General features: G+C 36.6%; 1 protein-coding gene across 3 annotated transcripts in view; it reads right to left on the minus strand.

The window, feature by feature from the left end:
• The window catches only part of ABCB7 (ATP binding cassette subfamily B member 7), a 164,544-nt gene that overhangs the window by 6,959 nt on the left and 135,552 nt on the right, over positions 1-22,033 (minus strand). For all 3 annotated transcript variants that reach the window (XM_041741120.1, XM_041741121.1, XM_041741119.1), the window contains one exon: positions 17,370-17,477. In XM_041741120.1, the coding sequence (XP_041597054.1) occupies positions 17,370-17,477 (108 nt within the window). The remainder of the gene's footprint in view (positions 1-17,369; positions 17,478-22,033) is intronic.

A 22,033-nucleotide genomic window follows, 5' to 3' on the forward strand; every position in this document is an offset into this window, starting at 1 on the left:
GAGAGAGAGAGGAGGCCACATTGTAAAAGGTAGGAGATGCAGAAACCTGGTTTGGGGGAGAAATGGATCTTAGGTGCTGTAGAGGTGAAGGAGCCCAGGTAGCAGAGGGAGGCAAGAGAGAGGAGCACACAGGGGATCACACAATGAATACACTTCCCAAACCCATTAACTGAGAAAACAAGAGGGGGTGATTTTCGTGAGTTTTTTTTCAGCCAGCAGGGCTTGAAGACTGGAGTTTTAGAGGTCCCTGGCATAGATGGTACAGAACCCTGAGGGTGCTGCAGTTCTCCCACAGAGAAGGCAGGAAGGTAAACCAGGGGCAGATTGCATTATCTGAGATCTCTGGAGATGCACTGGGAAAAATGGCTCCCCCTTTCTGGAGTGCATCTGAGATGGGTACCATTACCTCTTTGGGGTCAAAGGAGCCAGTGGGCAATATTTTCCTTCCCTCACCCCTCAGAATAGGTACAGAGACACCTGCTGAGAATAGTGAAACCAGACATTGGCTGCTTAGTGAGCTTTGCTCCAAATTCCATACTCCTGAGCTCTGGTGAGACTGCCCTTCTGTCTTAAGCCTGTACCACCCTCAGCACAGCAAAACCCTCCCCCAGACCAGCACAGGTCCCCACCACACCAGGTCGCTAAAGATTAGAGTTTTAAAACTCAGCAAGCCTCACTGGAGAAGAGACCAACATGCACTGTACTGCAACAGGCAGGCAAGCAACCCAGACAGAGAGAGTGAGAAAACAATGATCTAATAAAAAACACTTAGGGTGCATAAAGGGACTTTATTTGCTCCTCTGGGAGTGCTTCCCTGACATTCATGAGCACGAACTTCCCTCTCTCGGGAAAAAGGAACTGGCAGTTGCCACTTCCTTCCACTGCCCTCCACCATAAATTAACTTCAATAAATAGAAGAGTGCCAACACAGGCTGCTTAATTGCTTACATCAACCCTGCCTCTCTGCACTCTACTGGTTTTGCTTTCCTGAGGCAAGTGTGCCTGAGAACTAACACAGCAGGCTCCTCCTCCCAAAGACCAGCACAAACCCCCATAGGCATCATGTCTACTGACCACAGACTTCTGCAAAGCTTCAGCTCTAGTGTAAATGGCACCAGGTCTCTTTTTAAAAAGCAGACCAGAACACAACTAGTTAAAACCAGTCAGACTCTGGCCAAGGTCCAGACACTACCCATTGTAGACAAGGAGAAACTGCAGAGTACTGATTTGAGGCATAGAGCAGCCATAACACAGCAGCAGAGTGCATATAGCACACCAGAGACACTTAATGAAGTCCCATGCCCTGGACATTGTATGATCTTTTCTACATAAAGTCATTACTATCAAGAGCAGGAAGCATAACAGACTTTTGTAACACATAAAAGAATACAGAGACCTAGACAAAATGCCAAGACAGAGGAATTCAGGACAAATAAAAGAACAAGAAAAGGTCATGGTCAAGGATCTAAACAAAATAGATGTAAGTACTATGCTTGATTCAGAAATTAAAGCAACAATCATAAGGATACTAGCTGGGATTGAGAAAACCATAGAAGAGACCAGGGAGATCCTTAACACTGAGATAAAAGAGCTTTAAAACAACCAGGGCAAAATGAAAAATGCAATAACTGAGATTCAAAACTGACTGGATGCCATGACCACAAGGAAGGAAGAAGCAGAGGAATGAATAAATGATACAGAAGATACAATTATGGAAAATAAGGGAACTGATATAAAGGAGGGAAAAATCTAGGACGAAAAAGTAGATTTACGGAACTCAGTGACTCCATGAAACATAATTACATTTGTATCCCAAGAAGAAGTCCCAGAAGAAGAGAGAAAAAGGGAGAAGGTTTTTTGATGGGAGAACTCCTATCAAATTCAACAAAAGCAGGCCAACACCAAGACATACTGTAGTTAAATTTACAAACAAACAAACAAACAAAAAAACAAAACAGAGATACAGAAAAAATCCTAAAAGTAGCAAGACAAAAGGAGTTCCTAACTTAGGAGGGAAAATAAACTGTATTAGCAGCAGACCTATCCACAGAAACTTAGCAGTCCAGAGGAAAGTGGCATGATATATTCAACATGCTGAATGGGAAAAATATGCAGGTAAGAATACTCTATCCAACAAGGCTGTCATTCAGAATAGAAAGGGTTTCCCAGACAAACAGAAACTAAAGGATTTCATGACCACTAAACCAGCCTTGCAAAAAATATTAAAGAGGACTCACTAAGTGGGAAATAAGACTAAAACTAACAAAGACGAGAAGGTAATATAGGGGGAACTGGGTAGTTCAGTTGGTTAACTGTTTGCCTTCAGGTCAGGTTATGATCCTGAAGTCCTGGGATTGAGCAATGAATGCATCTGGCTCCCTGCTCAGTGAGGAGTCTGTTTTTCCCTCTGCCATTCCTCCTGCTCATGCTCTCTCATTCTCTCTTAATAAATAAATCTTTATTTAAAAAAACACACAGAAAAACTCCAGAAACAATGAAAAAACAAGTAATAAAATGGCACTAAATTGATATCTAACAATAATTACTCTGAATGTAAATCAAATGACATGGTGTCAAAATGGATAAAAAACACAAGAAATCCATCTATATGTTGTCTACAAGAGACTCATTTTAGACCTAAAGACATCTGCAGATTGAAAGTGAGTGGATGGAGAAATAATTACCATGCAAGTGGACATCAAAAAAAGCCAGAGTAGCAATACTTATATCAGACCAACTAGATTTTAAACCAAAGACTGGGACAAGAGATGAAGAAGGGTATTATATAATAAAGAAAGGGGTCTATCAAAAAAGATCTTCCCCACCTTGGGAGCATTTAAATATGTAACACAATTAATATCAAACATAAAGGAACTCATCGATAATAATACAAAAACAGTAGGGCCTGCTTACACGAAGGGACAGATCATCTAAGCAAAAATCAACAAGAAAACAATGTTTTTGAGTGACACACTGGACCAAATGGATTTAACAGATATATTCAGAACATTTCACCCTAATCAGCACACATTCTTTACAAGTACTTGTAAGACATTCTCCAGAATAGATCACATACTGGTCACAAATCAAGCCTCAACAAGTACAGAAAGAATGAAATCATACCATACATACTTTCTGACCACAACACTATGAAATTTCAAACCAACCACAAGATAAAATTTGGGAAAGACTGCAAGTACATGGAAGGTAAACAACATGCTACAAAACAATGAATCAGTCAACAAGAAAATAAAATAAATTAGGTAAAAACAAAGAAACAAATGAAAATGAAAACACGACAGTTCATAACATTTGGGATGCAGTAAAAAAAGGACATAAGAGGGAGTATGTAGCAATATAGGCCTATCTCAAGAAGAAAAATCTCAAATATGCAACCTAACCTTACACCTAAAGGAACTAGAAAAAGAACAACAAATGAAGCCTAACATCAGTAGAAGAAGGGAAATGGTAAGATTAGAGCAAAAATAAAGGATACAGAAATTAAAAAAAAAAAACAGTAGAAGAGATCAATGAAGCCAGGAGCGGTTCTCTGAAAAAAATTAATAAAATTGATAACTCCTTAGTCAAACCTACAAAAATGAAAGAGAAAGGATCCAAATAAATAAAATCACAAACAACAGAGAACTCACAACATCACAAAAATACAAACAAGTATACGATAATATTATGAAAAAAAAATTTTTATTATGAAAAATTGTATGCCAACAAATTAGGCAATCTGGAAGAAATGGATAAATTTCTAGAAACATATAAAATACCAAAACTGAAACAGGAAGAAACATAAACTTTGAACAGACGGACAGTGAAGACATTGAGTCAGTAATCAAAAATCTGCCAACAAACAAAAGTCCAGAGCCAGTGGCTTCACAAGGGAATTCTATCAAATCTTTAAAAAAGAGTTAATACCTATTCTTCAACTATTCCAAAAAAGAGAAATGGAAGGAAAATTTCCAAACTCATTCTACAAGGCCAGCATTACTCTGATTCCAAAACCAAAGATTTCATCAAAAAAGAGAACTACAAGTCAGTATCACTGATGAACATGGATGCAAAAATTCTCAACAAAATACTAGCAAATTGAAAACAACAGTACAGGAAAGGAATTATTTACCATGATCAAGTGGGATTTATTCCTGGGCTGCAGGGATTGTTCAATTTTCAAAAGCCAATCAATGTGATACACCACATTAATAACAGAAAGATAATAACCATATGATCCTATCAACAGATGCAGAAAAAGCATTTGACAACATACAACATCCATTCTTTTTTTTTTTTTTTTTTTTTTTTTTAATTTTTTTTTTTTTTAATTTTTTATTTATTTATGATAGTCACAGAGAGAGAGAGAGAGGCAGAGACACAGGCGGAGGGAGAAGCAGGCTCCATGCACCGGGAGCCCGATACAACATCCATTCTTGATTTAAAACCCTCAACAACTGAGGGCAAGAAGGAACATACCTCAACATCATACAGCCCATATGTTAGAGATCAACAGCTAATATCATGAACCATTGGGAAAAATTGAGAGCTTTTCCTCTACCATAAGGAACAAGACAGGGATATCCATTCTCACCAATTTTATTTAACATAGTATTGGAAGTCCTAGCCTCAGCAATCAGACAATGAAAAGAAACAAAAGGCATCCAAATCAGCAAAGAAGAAGTCAAACTTTCACTATTCACAGATGACAGAATACTCTAAGCAAAGACTCAAAAAAAAAACTGCTAAAAATTCATAAATGAATTCTGTCCAGTCACAGGATACAAAATCAATGTACAGAATTCTGTTGCATTTCTATACACCTATAATGAAGCAGTAAAAAATAATCATGAAATCAATCCCATTTACAATTGCAACAAAAACCATAAGACACCTAGGAATGAAGGGAACCAAAGAGGTAAAAGATCTGTACTGTGAAAACCAGAAAACACTGATGAAATAAATTGAGGATTACACAGAAAGGGAAAAACATTCCATGCTCATGGATTGGAAGAACAAATATTATTGGAACATCTATACTACCCAAAGCAATCTACCCATTTAATGCAATCCCTATCAAAAAACCAACAGCATTTTTCACAGAACTAGAACAAATTATCTTAAAATTTGTATGGAACTTCAAAAGACCCTGAATACCCAAAACAACCTTGAAAAAGAAAAACAAAGCTGGAGTCATCACAATTCCAGACTTCAAGTTATATTACAAAGCTATAGCAATCAAGACAGTATAGTACTGGCACAAAAACAGACACATAGATCAACAGAACAGGACAGAAAACCCAGAAATGGACCCACAAGTATAGGTCAACAAATCATGTTGGGAAAACTAGACAGCTACATGCAAAAGAATGAAACTGGACCACTTTCTTATACCATACACAAAAATAAATTCAAAATAGATGGAAGACCTAAATGTTAGATAGGAAACCATCAAAATCCCAGAGGAAAATACAGGAAGTAACCACTTTGACATCAGTTGTAGCCACATCTTTCTCAGTATGTCTCCAGAGGCAAGGGAAACAGAAGCAGAAACAAACTATTGGGACTTTTCAAGATAAAAAGCTTCTGCACAATGAAGGAAACAATTAACAAGATGAAAAGGCAACCTTCAAAAATGGGAGAAGGTATTTGCAAATGACATATATGAGGGTTAGTATCCAAAATCTATAAAGAACTTATTAAACTCAACATCCAAAAAACAATCCAGTTTAAAAATGGGCAAAGACATAAATATACATTTTTCCAAAGAGGATATCCAGATGGCTAATTGGCACATGAATATATGGTCAACATCTCTCATCATCAGGGAAATACAAATCAAAAGCATGATGATATACCATCTCACACCTGTCAGGATGGCTAGAATCAACAACACAGCAAACAATAGGCATTGGTGAGGATGTAGAGAAAGGGGAATCCTCTTACAGTGTTGGTGGAAATGCAAACTGGTGCAGCCATTATATAAAACAGTATGGAGGTTCTTCATAAAGTTAAAAAGAGAACTCAGCAACTGCACTTCTAGGTATTTACTGAAAGGATACAAAAATACAGATTTGAAAGTGTACATGCACCCTGATATTTATAACAGCATTATCAACAATAGCCAAACTATGAAAAAAGCCCAAATTCTCACTGACTGATGAATGGATAAAGATGTGGTATGTATATATACACAGTGGAATACTACTCAGCCATCATAAATAATGAAACATTGCCATTTTGCCAGGATGTGAATGGAGCTAAAGAGTATTATGCTAAGTGAAATAAGTCAGTCAGAGAAAGACAAATACCATACAATTTCACTCACATGTGGAATTTAAGATAGAACACAGATGAACATAGGGGAAAAAAAGACAAATAATAAAACAGACTCTAACTATAGAAAATAAACTGGGAGATGCTGGAGGGGAGCACGGTAGGGGGATGGGTTAAATGGGTGATGGGGTTTAAGGAGGACACTTGTTGTGATGAGCAATGGGTGCCACGATGAATCACTAAATTCTACCCCTGAAACTAACATTACAATGTCTGTTAACTAGAATTTAAAAACTTGAAAGTATAAAAAAATATAAAAAATTATAATCAGGAAAGTCATGTTCCCTTTCCTATCTTTTCTATCCCTTTCTCTCCCAACTCTATAAGTAGTTAATTTCTCTAGTTTCTAGTTTATGAGTTCTGAGTTTGTTGTTTTTATCGACTGCTAAGAGTTCTTTTTATTTGGCACTGAAATACAAAAAAGAAAGGCTTTAGTATATTTTATGTTAATTAAAATATTAAACATTGTCCAGAATTGCCTTAGTATAGTAATAATTAATATCCATAATCATACCTCTGAGCCACTGAAAGACTGTGAATCATCAAATATTAAATTCTTTTCAGCTCAATTTAGGATATTCCCGTTTTTTGTAACTTTTTATTGAAATATAATTGACATACTATGTTATATTACTTTCAGGTGTATGACATAGTGATTAGACAACTGTAAACATTTATTCAATGCTGGCCATGGTAATGCAGTCATCATCTGTCACCATAAGGCATTATTACAATATTATTGCCTATATTACTTATGCTGTACTTTTCATCTCCCTGACTTACTTATTTTATAACTGGAAGTCTGTACCTCTTAGAGAACCGGTAGTTGCTAGAAAGAAGGTGAATGAGAAAATGGGGGAAAATGAAATAGATTAAGAGGTACAAACTCGTGGAGTTTCTTTTTACAGAAATAAGTATTACATATTCCTCCCCCCCCTTGCAAATTGCAGCATACAAAAGTTTGTGAATTGGTCTTTGTTTCATTTAACAACATGTCTGGAACTCATGTCATATAAAACTCCATTTACTTTTTTGTTCTTAAAAACATTTGTCCTTATTTTAGAAATGCTTTATTTACCATGACCTGTGATGATATAATTATGTAAGTTGCCTTATGCTCTTTGCACTGTCTATATTTTCTACGAGTTCCTTTTCTTCTGCTTAAGAGGCCTTCCTTTATTATCCACTAACACTTAATAATGACACATTAGAAAGCTGGCTGGAAACTCTACGTGCATGGCAATGGGATTTTCAACTGTGGGGTTTCAATGAAGGATGATCATATATGGATGGATACATGGTCATTTTGCTGGGGTCTCCAAATCCAAGTATCTTTTACCCCCCTGGAGCTACGTGTATTTCTACAGAGAATTCTCCAATTATCTCCTAATGAAGGAAGAGTGATAGTAAAAATAAAGAAATGGTTAGCAAGGTTCTTGGAGCCAGTGGCAGAAGAGGGTCTGTGGTCTTTTTTAGTGTGTGTTGATTTTCAGTTAAGCTTCACCATCTTTGTTCATGTGCTTGATAGTTTTCTGTTTAGAGACTCTGTGACTCAATTTCTTGACAAGTCAACCCACAGCCTCTTGCTAAGGCTGGTGGTAAGTGGTAATCACCAGGCTGTGGGGGTAAGGAGGGGCCTTCTATTTCTTATGGAGAACATTAATACTATAAGACACTGCTTATGGAATACATGAGGTCACATTTAAGTTTCACTAGAAAAGGAAAGCCTCTGATCTTCATAATAAAGCAAATATAGAACCAGCAAACTATAAACACAAAGATATTTTAGATATATGTGCTATAATCATTAATAAATTAGTTCCAATAATAACCCAAACTTCAAGTGGCAATTTTGTGATTAACTGTAGATACTGTCAACCTCATAGCACGAGACAAGAGAGCACAAGCTTGTTCAAGTACTTTTAACATTTTTATATTTTAAGAATAGACTATCTGCATCCCTGCATACAATGCAAAGTTGTGTAAAAAGCACAACAGTATATTTTATTTCAGATTTTTTCTTTTAATATTTTTCCTCCAAGTACTTTTCTAAAGATTTTATTTATTTATTCATGGGAGACACAGAGAGAGGCAGGCAGAGACATAGGCAGAGGGAAAAGTAGGCTCCTCATGGGGAGCCTGGTGTGGGATTCAATCCCAGGACCCTGGGATCACGACCTGAGCCAAAGGTAGATAGATGCTCAACCACTGAGCCATCCAGGTGACTGAACTGTCTCCAAGTTCTTATTTAAATTCCAGTTACTCAGCCATTAGAAACGATGAATACCCACCATTTGCTTCAATGTGGATAGGACTGGAGGGTATTATGCTGAGTGAAGTAAGTCAATCGAAGGACAAACATTATATAGTTCTACTCATAAGGGAATATAAAAAATTGTGGAAGGAATTATAAGGGAAAGGAGAGAAAATGAGTGGGAAAAATCAGAGAGAGTGACAGAACATGAGAGACTCCTAACCCTGGGAAACAAACAAGGGGTAGTGTACGGGGAGGTGGGTGGGGGGATGGGGTGACTGGGTGACGGGCAATGAGGGGGGCACTTGACGGGATGAGCACTGGGTGTTATGCTATATGTTGGCAAATCGAACTCCAATAAAAAATATACAAAAAAATAAATTCCAGTTAGTTAACACACAGTGTAATGTTAGTTTCAGGTGCAGAATTTAGTAATTCATCACTTACATACAACACCCAGTGCTTATCAAAAGTGCCTTTTGAGCATCAATGGATAAGAAAGTATATTTACAACATTTCACATTTAAGGCATACTGGCATATAATCATACTGAAAATTAGTTTATTTCCTAATGAATGTTAAGTACTTATGAAAAACCAACAAAAAGACCTATGGTTGCTCAAGTACACAGATAAAACTATATAACTATGCTATATAGAATGAATATATATATATATATATATACACACACACACACACGATATATAATTGTACAGAAAATTATATAATTTTACATAGAAAAATCACTACCTTATATGAAATTTTAGTGGTGTGAAAAATTCTCAACTCAATATAGAAAATACATGAGATTGCTTTTTCCTCTCTCAACATCCAGAATTCATGCTTTCAAAATGATAAAGAATGGAAGGTTTATATTAGAAGGGAAACAATCATAGAAAAGAGGCTGATGGAAGGTGAAAAACTGAACAATGTTAGAAATAACCAAGTGCTAGGTTGTGGGAAAATATATCCTTATGAAGAGCAGAGAAAAGGAAAATTATCCCCATTTTTAAATCTACCAATCATCGTAATGGTATTCTGAGTTGATCAGAATATTTAGATAGTACACTGCTACAGTAAATCCCTCAAAAGAGATAAAGCAGGCTATCCATTTTCTTCCCCCAGGAGGAAAAAATAAAAACCATGTTTGCAAAGACTTAATTTTATGGTAATTTTCTTTTAGACTTCAAGGGTATGTGTAGATATTAGAAAAATAAAAATACAAAATAGAAAAGCAATAATGAGCAATAATTCTGTATAGAGCAAAACTGAATGCAGAAAACTTATTTTATACATACACTCTCTAAAACCTGACTCTATCATACGAGGCATTAATGTTTTCCTGATAAAAGTTTGCTTTTAATACTTCAATGAAAAGTTTATATCTTCTTGGGAGAAAAGTGCCTTTGTTTTCCTATCAAAAGGAAGTAAAAATGGAGTCCTGATCTCATTTAAATAACAAGAATTCTACATTTTTCCTTAGAAACAATATTTAAGTTGTTTGTGTTTGTGACAATTTCCAATGTTCTTCACATACTAAACTTTTTTATTGAACTGTAATTAAGATACAGTGTTAGCTTCAGGTTTAAAATTCATTGATTCAACAACTCTATACATTTCTCAGTGCTCATCAAGTTAAGTGTACTCTTATTCCCCTTTATTTCACCCATCCCCCCCCACCCCACCCCACTGACAACCACCAATTTGTTCTCTATATTTAAAAAGTCTATTTTTTGTGTCCCTTTTTCTTTGTATTGTTTCTTAAATTCCACACAAGTGAAATAGAATGGTATTCATTTTTCTCTGACTTAATATCACTTATCATTAGACCCTCTAGGTTCATGCATGTTGTTGCAAATGACATGATATCGTTTCTTTTATGGCCAGGTTAATAGTCTTCTTTATCCATTCACTCATAGATGGACACCTAAATGCTTCCATATCTTGGCTATTGTAAATAATGCTGAAATAAACATAGCAGTGCATATATCTTTTCAAGTTAGCAGCTTCATTTTCTTTGGGTAAATGGCTAGTAGTGGAATTACGTATTTTCAAATTTTTTAAGAACCTCCATATTGCTATTCACCATGGCTGCACCAATTTACATTCCCAGCAGCAGTGCATGAGGGTTCCTTTTTCTCTGTTATCATCGTCAGCATTTCTTATTTTTTGTGTTTCATTTTAGCCATTCTGAAGGGTAATAAAGTGATATCTCATTGTGATTTTAATCTGCATTTCCCTGATGTGTCTGTTGGCCATCTATATGGCTTCTCTGGAAAAATTATCTGCCCACTTTTTAATCTGATTATTAGTTCTGGGGGTCCTGAGTAGCATAAGTTCTTTATATATGTTGGATATTAAGCCCTTATCAAATATACCATTTTGCAAGTATCCTCTCTCATTCAGTAGGTTGCCTTATATAGTTCTGTTGATGGTTTCTATCAGTATGAAAAAACATTTTACTTTGGTGTACTCACAACAGTCTAATTTTGCCATTGTCTTCCTTGACTGAAAAGATTTACCTAAAAAAATGTTTCTATAGTCAATGTCAAAATAATTAGTGCCTATGTTTTCTTCTAGGAATTTTATAGTTTCAGGTCTCACATTTAGGTCTTTAATCCACTTTGAGTTTATTGAGTGTGAGAAAGTGGTCTGGTTTTCATTCTTTTGCATGTAGCTGTTCAGTTTTCCCACCATCAATATGTTGAAGAGACTATCTTTTCCTCATTGTACATTCTTGCTTCCTCTGTCATAGATCAACTGACCATGTAAGTGTGGGTTTATTCCTGGGCTCTATTCACTTCCATTGATTTCTGTGTCTATTTTTATACCAGTACCATATTTTTAAAATTACCACAGCTTTGTAATATATCTTGAAATCAGGGATTGTGATACATTCTGCTTTGTTCTTTTTTAAGATTGCTTTGGCTATTTGAGGTCTTTTGTGGTTCCATACAAATTTTAAGATTATTTGTTACAGTTCTGTAAAAAATGCTGTTGGTATTTTGATAGGGATTACACTGAAACTGTATAGATTGCTTTGGGTAGTATGGACACTTCACCAATATTAATTCTTCTAATTCATGAACAAGAAATATCTATTTGTGTCATTTTCAATTTCTTTCATCAATATTTTATATAGTTTCCATGATACAGAATTTTTATATCCTTAAATTTATTCCTAGGTATTTTATTAATTTTGGTACAAGTGTAAATGGGATTGTTTTCTTAATTTCTCTTTCTTCTCCTTCATTATTAGTTTGTAGAAAGGCATTAGATTTCTGTATTAATCTTGTAACCTGTGACTTTACTGAATTCATTTCAGTGAAAAATTTTACTTTTTCTTACCAATTTGGATGCCTTTGTTTTTCTTGTCTGATAGCTCCAGCCAGGGTTTCTAGTACTATGTTAAATAAAAGTGAGAATGGACACCCTTGTCTTATTCCTGATCTTATATGGAAAAGTTCTATTTTTCACCATTGAGTATGATGTGAGTTGTGGGTTTTCCATATATGGCCTGATGATGTTGAGGTATGTTTGCTTTAAACCTACTTTGTTGAGAATTTTTATCATGAACTGATGTTGTACTTTGAAAATGATTTTCCTGTATCTTTTGAGACTAAAACGTGGTTTTGAGGGATCCCTGGGCGGCGCAGTGGTTTGGCGCCTGCCTTTGGCCCAGGGCGCGATCCTGGAGACCCGGGATCGAATCCCACATCAGGCTCCCGGTGCATGGAGCCTGCTTCTCCCTCTGCCTGTGTCTCTGCCTCTCTCTCTTTCTCTCTGTATGACTATCATAAATAAATAAAAAAATTAAAAAAAAAAATAAAACGTGGTTTTGAGCCTTTCTCTTATTCATATGATTATATTGATTGATTTACAAATATTGAATCACCCTTATATCCTGGGAATAAATAAATTCTACTTGATTGTGGTGAATGATTTTTTTTAAGTGTACTGTTGGATTTGATTTTCTAATATTTTGTTGAGGATTTCTGCATCTATATTCATCAGAGATGTTGGCCTGAAGTTCACTTTTTTGTAGTGTCTTTATGTGGTTTTGGTATCAGGGTCATGCTGGCCTCATAGAATGGATTTGGAAGCTTTCCTTCCTCTTCTATCTCTTGGAATAGATTGAGAAGAATAGGTACTAACTTTTAGTTAATTGGGAGAATTCACCTGTGAAGCCATTTGGTCCTGGGCTTTTGTTTGTTGGGAATTTTTGATTACTGATTCAGAATCACTGCAAATAAACGGTTCGTTCAAATTTTCTATTACATCCTGATGCAGTTTGGGAAGGTTTTATATATATATATATATATATATATGCAAAAAATATATATAAATAAAATCTTATATAAAGATTTTACTTATTTACTCATGAGAGACACAGAGAAAGAGGCAGAGACAGAGACAGAGGGTGAAGCAAGCTCCTCACAGGGAGCCCAATCTGGGACTCAATCCCTGAACCAAAGGCAGACGCTCAACCGCTGAGTTACCCAGGCATCCCAGGAAGGTTATATATTTCTATAAATTTAACCATTTCTTCTATTTGTCCAAATTGTTGGCATATAATTTTGCATAGTATTCAATCATCTTTTGTATTTCAGTGTTGTCAGTTGCTATTTCTTTTCCATTTCTGATTGTGAGTCCTCTCTCTCTCTCTCTCTCTCCTTCTCTCTCTCTCTTTCTCAAGTATGGCTAAAGGTTTATCAAGCTTGTTGGTTTTTTGAAATAACCAGCTCCTGGTTTCATTGATCTATTTAATTTTCTAGTCCCTATTTCATTTATTTTTGCTCTAATTTTTATTATTTCCTTCCTTCTACTGGCTGTGGACTTTGTTCTTTCTTTTCTAGCCCCTTTAAGTGTAAGGTTACATTTTTATGCAAGATTATTATTCTTGAGCTAGACCTATATTGGTATAATCTTCCCTCTTAGAATACTTTTTGCTGTATCCCAATGAATTTGAACCATTGTGTTTTCATTTTCACTTGTTTCCATGTGTTTTCTGATTTCCTCTTTGATTCTTTGTTGATCCACTGGTTATTTAGGAGCATGTTGCTTAGCTTTCAAGTGTTTGTTTATTTCCATCTTTTTATTGTAACGGATCTGTAGTTTTATAACATTTTCTTTGGAAACGATGCTTGATGTGGTTTTAACTTCTTAAATTGAGAGACTTGTTTTATGCCCTATTGTTATCTATTCTGGATAATGTTCTATGTGCACTTGAAAATAGTATGTATTCTGATGTTTTTTGATAGAATGTTCTGAATATATATGATGTTAGTTTCATCTGGTCCACTGTGTCTTTCGAAGTCACTATTTCCTTACTTTTCTGTATGGATGACGTATCCATCAATGTAAGTGGAGTGTTAAAGTCAATTACTATTATTGTACTAAATTCTTCTTTTATGTCTGGTAACACATGTATGCTTCTGTATGTTCCCATGTGAGTACATAAATATTTACAAGTATTATATCTTCTTGTTGGATTTTTCCCTTTATTATCATGTAGTGTCCTTGTCTCTTGTTAAAATCTTTGTTTTAAAGCCTGTTTTGTCCAATAAAAGTGTTGTTCTCTTGGCTTTCTTTTCATTTCCATTTACATGGTAAATGTCTGTGTCCTTCCTTTCAATCTCCATGTGTCTTTACATCTGAACTGATTTTCATGTAGGTAGTACTTAAATGGAGCTTGTATTTTTTTTTAATCTATTCAGTCATCCTATGTGTTAGTTTTTTCCTCCAATGTGTTTTGATTGGAGCATTTAGTCAATTTACATTCAATGTAATTAATGATAGGAATGTAATTACTGCCATTTTGTAACGTTTTATAGTTGTTTTTGTAGTTCTTTTCTTCCCCCCCCCCCCCCATTTAACTTTCTTCCCTTGTAATCTGACGATTTTCTTCACTGTTATGCTTGGATTACTTTCTCTTTACTTTTTGTGTACCTACCACAGGTTTGTGGTTGCCAATAGATTCATATATAATATTTTATGCATATAGCAATCTATGTTAGGTTGATAGTTAAGTTTGAAGTCTTTTTTTAAAGTAGTACAATTTTACTTCTCCCACATTTTATGTATAGGGCGTCATACTTCACATCTTTTTGTTTTGTGAATCTCTTGATTACTTTCATAGACACAATTTATTTTGATGTTTTTCTGCTTTAACCTCCATACTGTTTTTTTTAAGATTTTATTTATTTATTCATGAGAGACAGAGAGAGAGGCAGAGACAAAGGCAGAGGGAGAAGCAGGCAGCATGCAGGGAGCCTGACGTGGGACTCAATCCTGGGTCTCCAGGATAAACACCCTGGGCTGAAGGTGGCGCTAAACTGCTGAGCCACCCAGGCTGCCCCTCCATACTGGTTTTATAACCAATTAATACACTACCTTTTATTATATGTTTTCATTTACCTATGGAATTTTTTCCTTTCAAAATTTCCTTACTCCTAATTAGTCTTTTCTTCCCAAATTATTCCCTTTAATTTTCCTTGAAGGCTGGTTTAATGGTGATAAACTCTTTGAACTTTTATTTGCCTGAAGAACTCTATCTCTCCTTGTATTCTGAAGATAGCCTTAATATGGAGAATATTCTTGGTTACAGGTTATTTTTTTGTCAGTAGTCTGAATATACCGTGCCACTCCCATCTGGCTTCCAAAGTTTCTGCAGAAAAATCAGGGGAAAGCCTTATGGGGTTTCCCTTGTATGTAACTATTTCCTTTTTTTTCCTTGTTACTTTTAACATTCTCTTTTCATCGTTACTTTTTGCTATTTTAGTTATTATGTGTCTTGGTGTGGCTCTCCTTGGGTTGATTTTCTTGTGGGTTTTGTGTGTCTCTAGAATCTGGATGTTTTCTTCCCCAGCTTAGGGAAGTTTCCAGCTATGATCTTTCAAATAAATTTTATGCACCCTTCTCTCTCCTCTTTCTGGGATTGCTACAATGTGAATGTTATAATGCTTAAATGACATCCCTGAGTTTTCTTAATCTATTATTATTTTTAATTATTCTTTTTTCTTTTTGCTGTTCAGCTTCATTTCTTTTCATTACTCTGTCTTATAGCTCACTGATCCATTCTTCGGTCTCCTCTAATCTGCCACTGATTCCCTCCAATGTATTTTTAATTTGCATTATTAAGTTCTTCATCTCTGATTGGTTCTTTTGTTTAGTCCAGTGAGTATCTTTATAATCATTATTTTGAATTCTTTATCAGGTACATTGCTCATCTCTGTTTCATTTAGTTCTCTTCCTTTACTTTTGTCCCAGTCCCTCATCTGGGACATATTCTTCTGTCTCCTCATTTTGCTTAACTCTTTGTGTTTGTTTCTATATATTAGGAAAGTCTGCTAGATCTCCGGATCTTGAAATTAGTGGCCTTATGAAGAAGAGGGTCCTATGGTGTCCTATAGCATAATGTCCACTGATCTCCAGAATCCAGAGCTTCAGGAGTATCTCCTAGTGGGTTGTGTGTACCCTACTGTTGTAGCTAAGCTGTGTTTGCCTTTAGTTATTAGATGGTCCACTTTTCATGTTGTGGGTATACCAGGCAGGGTTTGGTCCCTGTTCTATTAAGGGAAAAATCTGGTGTCACTGTGGGCTTGTAATTCAGTGGTGTCAGCAGCCAGACGAGATGCCTGCTCTCACCTCCTCTCCCTGGGCTGCCATCATATGAAATTGCAGGGTGCTCTCCCTCTGTTGCCTCCTGAGAGGCTTTCATTGGTGGGTGGGGCCTGTAGTCAAACTAGATGCCTGCTCCCAGGCCATTTGTTAGGGTTGCAGTAGTATCAACTTTTAGGGTGCTCTTCCTGCCTTTTTCTGAGAGGCTAATGATGGCGGGTGGGGCCAACAGTCAGACTAGATGCCTGCCCAGTGTGTCTGCTGTTGCTGCAGTTGCACTGTTGTGTGTGGTTATCTTCTCCTCTCCCCAGGACTGGAGTCACTTTGGAGTGATGCAGGTCTGTGCCAGGGCTGCTTACAGGGTGTGTCTTGGCAGGAAATGCTTTGGAGGGATACTTTCTAAGTAGGGTGGATCCCCAGAATGCAGGATGTGGTGTATGTTGTGTTGGCAAGATACGTAGAGAGTATTCCTTCTGATTCTTACAACTATCTAGCTATCTAGGCTAGGGGTGGGGGGAGAGAAATGGGACCCACTAGCTCTTTTGTTTTTAGAGAAATCTAAAGATCCCTGCCCCTCTAGCACACATTCTGAGATTAGAAAATAAATGTCCTTCATGTGTACACCAGGCACTTTTGGAACTGCTGCTTATGTGCTATATCTTGGTGGGATTTTTTGTTTTGCTGGCTCTTTAAGGCCCAAGCCTCAGTTTCTGATTGCCCTGTGAGTCTCTCACAGCTAGCCAGCTGATTTTTAAAGCACCTGGCATTAAGTTCCACTAATTGTAAAAACTCATAAAGTTAAGCCCCATGAGTTTTTAAAGCCTAATATGGGCACCTGTCTTTCCCGTGTAGTTCCCTCCTGCCTAAGTACCTGGTGTGGGGTCTGATCCTCTCTCTTTTCCATGCTTGTTCCTTCCATTCATGATTAGTCTCAGTGGGATTTTGGTTCCAGCCTGCATCGCTCCTCCTACCCTTTTCAATGTGGCCTCCTCTCTGCAATAAACTGTGCAAAGTCTGTATTGCCATGGTATTTTTGAATTAGTTGCACTGATGTGATTATCTAGATGTGTCTGTGGGACCAGGGGAGCTCAGCATCCTCCTACTCTGCTATCTTCCCCAAAACCCTCTACATACTAAAGTTTAAATTTAAATTTCTTACCTGATCCAAGACAATGATTTCATCTGCATCAACCACTGTTGACAATCTGTGTGCAATGAAAATAGAAGTTCTATGTTTGACTGCATCCTTCATGGCACCAAGAATAGTCTGCAAGTTTAACAAGAAGAGTAGGAAAAAACGATTAGGTAAATGCAAATTAAAATAATCATACATTTCTTAAAGGAACATATAAAAAGCCAATAAATTTTATACTATATAAACTTTATACCACTACCAAATACTTGACCTAATCTAATAATTACTAAGAAAAGGGAAGGCAAATATGAACCCATTATCATGGAAAAAATTATCTTTTAGATAGGCAACACTTCTTTGAATTAGACTAGGAGAAGGTAGATATTTCTAAACTTAAAAATAAAAAAGTAAACAATGATGAATACAGTGATATCAGGAACATAGCTGAGTATGTTTATCTGGCCAATGAAAACAAAAATAAAATGAGTTGAGGATTCAAGTAATAGGATGTAGAACATTTCAAAACAATCAATAGAAAGGAGATTCAAAGGATACAGGAACATTTGCTTTTCATTAGTTCAAACTCAGAAGAGAGGGCAACAAAGACAACTGTGTATGTTTAACTTGAGCAAACTTCCTTTTCAAAAGTAGTCTGACTTCTTTATCATCAATTGATGGACAGTTGGGCTACTTTAATATCTTGGCTATTATAAATAATGCTGCTATAAACATAGGGATGCATATATTACTTTCAATTAGCATTTTTGTATTTTTTGGGTAAATATCCAGTAGCACAACTACTGGATCATGTAGTAGTTCTATTTTTAACTTTTTGAGGAACCTCCATACTGCTCTCCAGAGTGGCTACACCAATTTGCATTCCCATCAACAGGGCACTAATGTTCCTTTTTCTTCACACCCTTGCCAAAGACACCTGTTGTTTTCTGTGTTTCTGATTTTAGCTATTCTGATAGGTATGAGGTGATAATTTGACTGTAGATCTGATTTGCATTTCCTTGATGATAAGCAATGTTGAATATTTTTTCATATGTCTGTTGGACATTTGTATGTATTCTTTGGGGAAATATGTTTATGTCTTCTGCCCATTTTAAAAATTTGTTAGAATGTTTTTATTTAAATATACAATGGAAAACAATTCACCCAGGGCAGCCCCGGTGGAGCAGTGGTTTAGCGCTGCCTGCAGCCCAGGCTGTGATCCTGGAGACCTGGGATCGAGTCCCACATCGGGCTCCCTGCATGGAGCCTGCTTCTCCCTCTGCCTGTGTCTCTGCCTCTCTTTTTGTGTGTCTCTCTTGAATAAATAAATAAAATCTTAAAAAAAACCAATTCAGCCATAAAAAAGAATGTAATCCTGTCATCTGCAATGACATGCATGGAGCTAAAGAGTATGATGCTAAGTGAAATACGTCAGAAAAAAACTCACAAAATTTCACTCATAAGAGTAATTTAAGAAACAAAACAAACGAGCAAAAAGAAAAAAAGAGAATGAGATGGAGACAAACCAAGAAACAGACTCTTAAATACAGAAAGGAAATGAATGGTTACGAGAGGGTAGGTAGGATGGGTGAAATAGGTAATGGGAAATAAGGAGTACAACGGTCATGATAAGCACTGAATAATGTATGAAATTGTTGAATCACTATATTGTACACCTGAAACTAATATAACACTCTATGTTAACTATACTGGAACTAAAAATAAAAATAAAATACAGAAAATAAAATCACAAAAATCCTCATATCATAATGAACTGAAAAAAGAGCAAGAGGATGGAAATGGTGACAGAGAGATCAAAGCTATCATTTTACAAGACAGCAGATAAAGCCAAGAATGAAATTTCCCCTTGCCCCAGAAACAAGAACAGCTTCCTCTCAACACCTGTGGCCTTCCCTGAACACAAGCATTCTATGCAGGGCACATTGAAATGGCATGGGACTACCTTTGTCACAATAATTCTGAAAAGGAAGTTTTTAGAATGCTTCCCCCCCCCAAAATATCCAAGATTCATAAGAAATAGGCCAATCTCCTCAGTTATAAACAGAGAGAATGACTCTCAGACCCTGGGCCTCAATAGCCAACTAAATAAAGAGCAAAAGGAAGGAAATGGGGGGAGGGAGAAAGTATTGTGACTTCTTAATGAATTCTGGAAAACACTTTTTCTTACAGTATAAATAACAGTGTTATATTAATTTCAGCTGTATAATATGATTCAATAATTTTATAAATTACTCAACGCTCATCATGATCGGTGTAGTCTTAATCCCCTTTATCTATTTCACTCATCCTCCCACCAACTTCATCTCTGACAACCACTAATGTGTTCTCTGCATTTAAGAATTTGTTTGGAAAATATATTTTTGTTTATTGCCTTTAAAGTGTAAGAGAGGGATCCCTGGGTGGCTCAGATGTTTAGTGCCTGCCTTCAGCCTGGGGCGTGGTCCTGCAATCCTGGAATCGAGTCCCGTATCGGGCTCCCTGCATGGAGCCAGCTTCTTCCTCTGCCTGTGTCTCTGCCTCTCTCTCTCTCTCATGAATAAGTAAATAAAATCTTTAAAAAAATAATAAAGTGTAAGAGAGTTCTATGTATCTTTAGGTATACTTGGAAATCTGGGTCTAAGTATAGCTACAGGATGGAAATAGCAGTGTGGTGTTGGGCATACACCCAAATGGCTCCATACAGACACTTCTAAACATCGTATTTATTAAAGGAATAAAATTAACAAGAGTAGATGGCTAGCCAGGAGGGGAATACCTTTTGTTTGACTAAAGCAGATGGAAAATTAAGGGCAGGGCCAATTCTAAGAAATATTGTGATGTTTTGGGGACTCATCTTCCTTATTCTCAAGAACTTAAGCTCTGACATCCTACTAAGTGTTCCAGTCCTTTTTAAAATTTACCAAATCTTTTGGTAACTCACTCCCATGGGGAGTTATCTATTAGCTCCTAATAGGTTATGCTCTGTGAGATAATAAAGCTACAGGATTCAAATAATGACTGTTAGGACTTTTAATTTCTGTGGACAATATATTTCTAAGTATAAAGTTCTTGTAAACAGATTCCTATTCTGCCTCTGAATAGGAGAGAGAGGGGGAAGGGACAGAAGGAAAGGAGGAAAGAAAATCTTAAGCAGGCTCCATGTTCACTGCAGGGCCTAATGCGGGACTTCATCTCACCACCCTGAGATCATGACCTGAGCCAAAATCAAGAATGGGAAACTTAACCAACTGAGCCACCCAGACACCCAAAGGACCCCATTAAATATAACAAATCTGGGCTGAGCAGCACCCCCAAGTGCTCACACCTGAGAATCAGCACAGCAGACCCCTGCCCCAGAAGACTAGCTAGACGAACAGGGAAAAAGCAAGTTATTGATCAAGCAGCACTGGAAAGTTCCAGGGGAAGTTAAGGGATTTACAGTATATAGAATCAGAGGATACTCCCCCTTTTTTTTTGTTTTCTGTTTGCGTCCCCCACTTTTTTTCTTTTCTTTTCTTCTCTTTTTTTTCCTTTTTCTTTTTTTCTTTCTCTTCACTCTTTTTCTCATTTTCCCAATACAACATGTTTTTGGCAACTCTGCACTGAGCAAAATGAATAGAAGGAAAAACTCACCTCAAAGGAAAGAATCAGAAACAGTCCTCTCTCCCACAGAGTTACAAAATTTGGATTACAATTCAATGTCAGAAAGCCAATTCAGAAGCACAATTATAAAGCTACTGGTGGCTCTAATAAAAGCATAAAGGACTAAAGAGACTGGAGAATTTAGATCTAATCAGGCAGAAATTAAAAATCAATTAAATGAGATGCAATCCAAACTAGAGGTCCTAACGATGAGGGTTAACGAGGTAGAAGAACGACTGAGTGACACAGAAGACAAGTTGATGGCAAAGAGGGAAAACGAGAAAAAAAGAGAAAAACGATTAAAAGATCATGAGGATAGATTAAGGGAAATAAATTACAGCCTCAGGAAGAAAAATCTACGTTTAACTGGGGTTCCTGCGGGTGCTGAAAGGGACAGAGGTCCAGAATATGTATTTAAACAAATCATAGATGAAAACTTTCCGAATCTGGGAAGGGAAACAGGCATTTAGATCTAGGAAATAGAGAGACCCACCCCAAAAATCAATAAAAACCGATCAACACCTCGACATTTAATAGTGAAGCTTGCGAATTCCAAAGATAAAGAGAAGATCCTTAAAGCAGCAAAACACAAGAAATCTCTCATTTTTATGGGAAGAAGCATTAGGTTAACAGCAGACCTCTCCACAGCGACCTGGCAGGCCAGAAAGGGCTGGCAGCATATGTTCAGGGTCGTAAGTGAGAAGAACATGCAGCCAAGAATCCTCTATCCAGCAATGCTCTCATTCAGAATAGAAGGGAGATAAAGAGGTTCCAATATAGGCAGAAACTGAAAGAATATGAGACCACGAAGCCAGCTCTGCAAGAAATATTAAGGGGGATTCTGTAATAGAGGAAGTCCAAGGGAACAATCCACAAAAACAGGGACTGAATAGGTATCATGATGACACTAAATTCATTATTTAAATAGTATGAACATGAATGGGCTTAATGACCCCATCAAAAGGCGCAGGGTTTCAGACTGGATAAAAAAGCAGGACCCATCTATATGCTGTCTACAAGAGACTCATTTTAGACATAAGGACACCTCC

The sequence above is a fragment of the Vulpes lagopus genome, chromosome X (assembly GCF_018345385.1).
Source record: "Vulpes lagopus strain Blue_001 chromosome X, ASM1834538v1, whole genome shotgun sequence".
Taxonomy (NCBI): Eukaryota; Metazoa; Chordata; class Mammalia; order Carnivora; family Canidae; genus Vulpes; species Vulpes lagopus.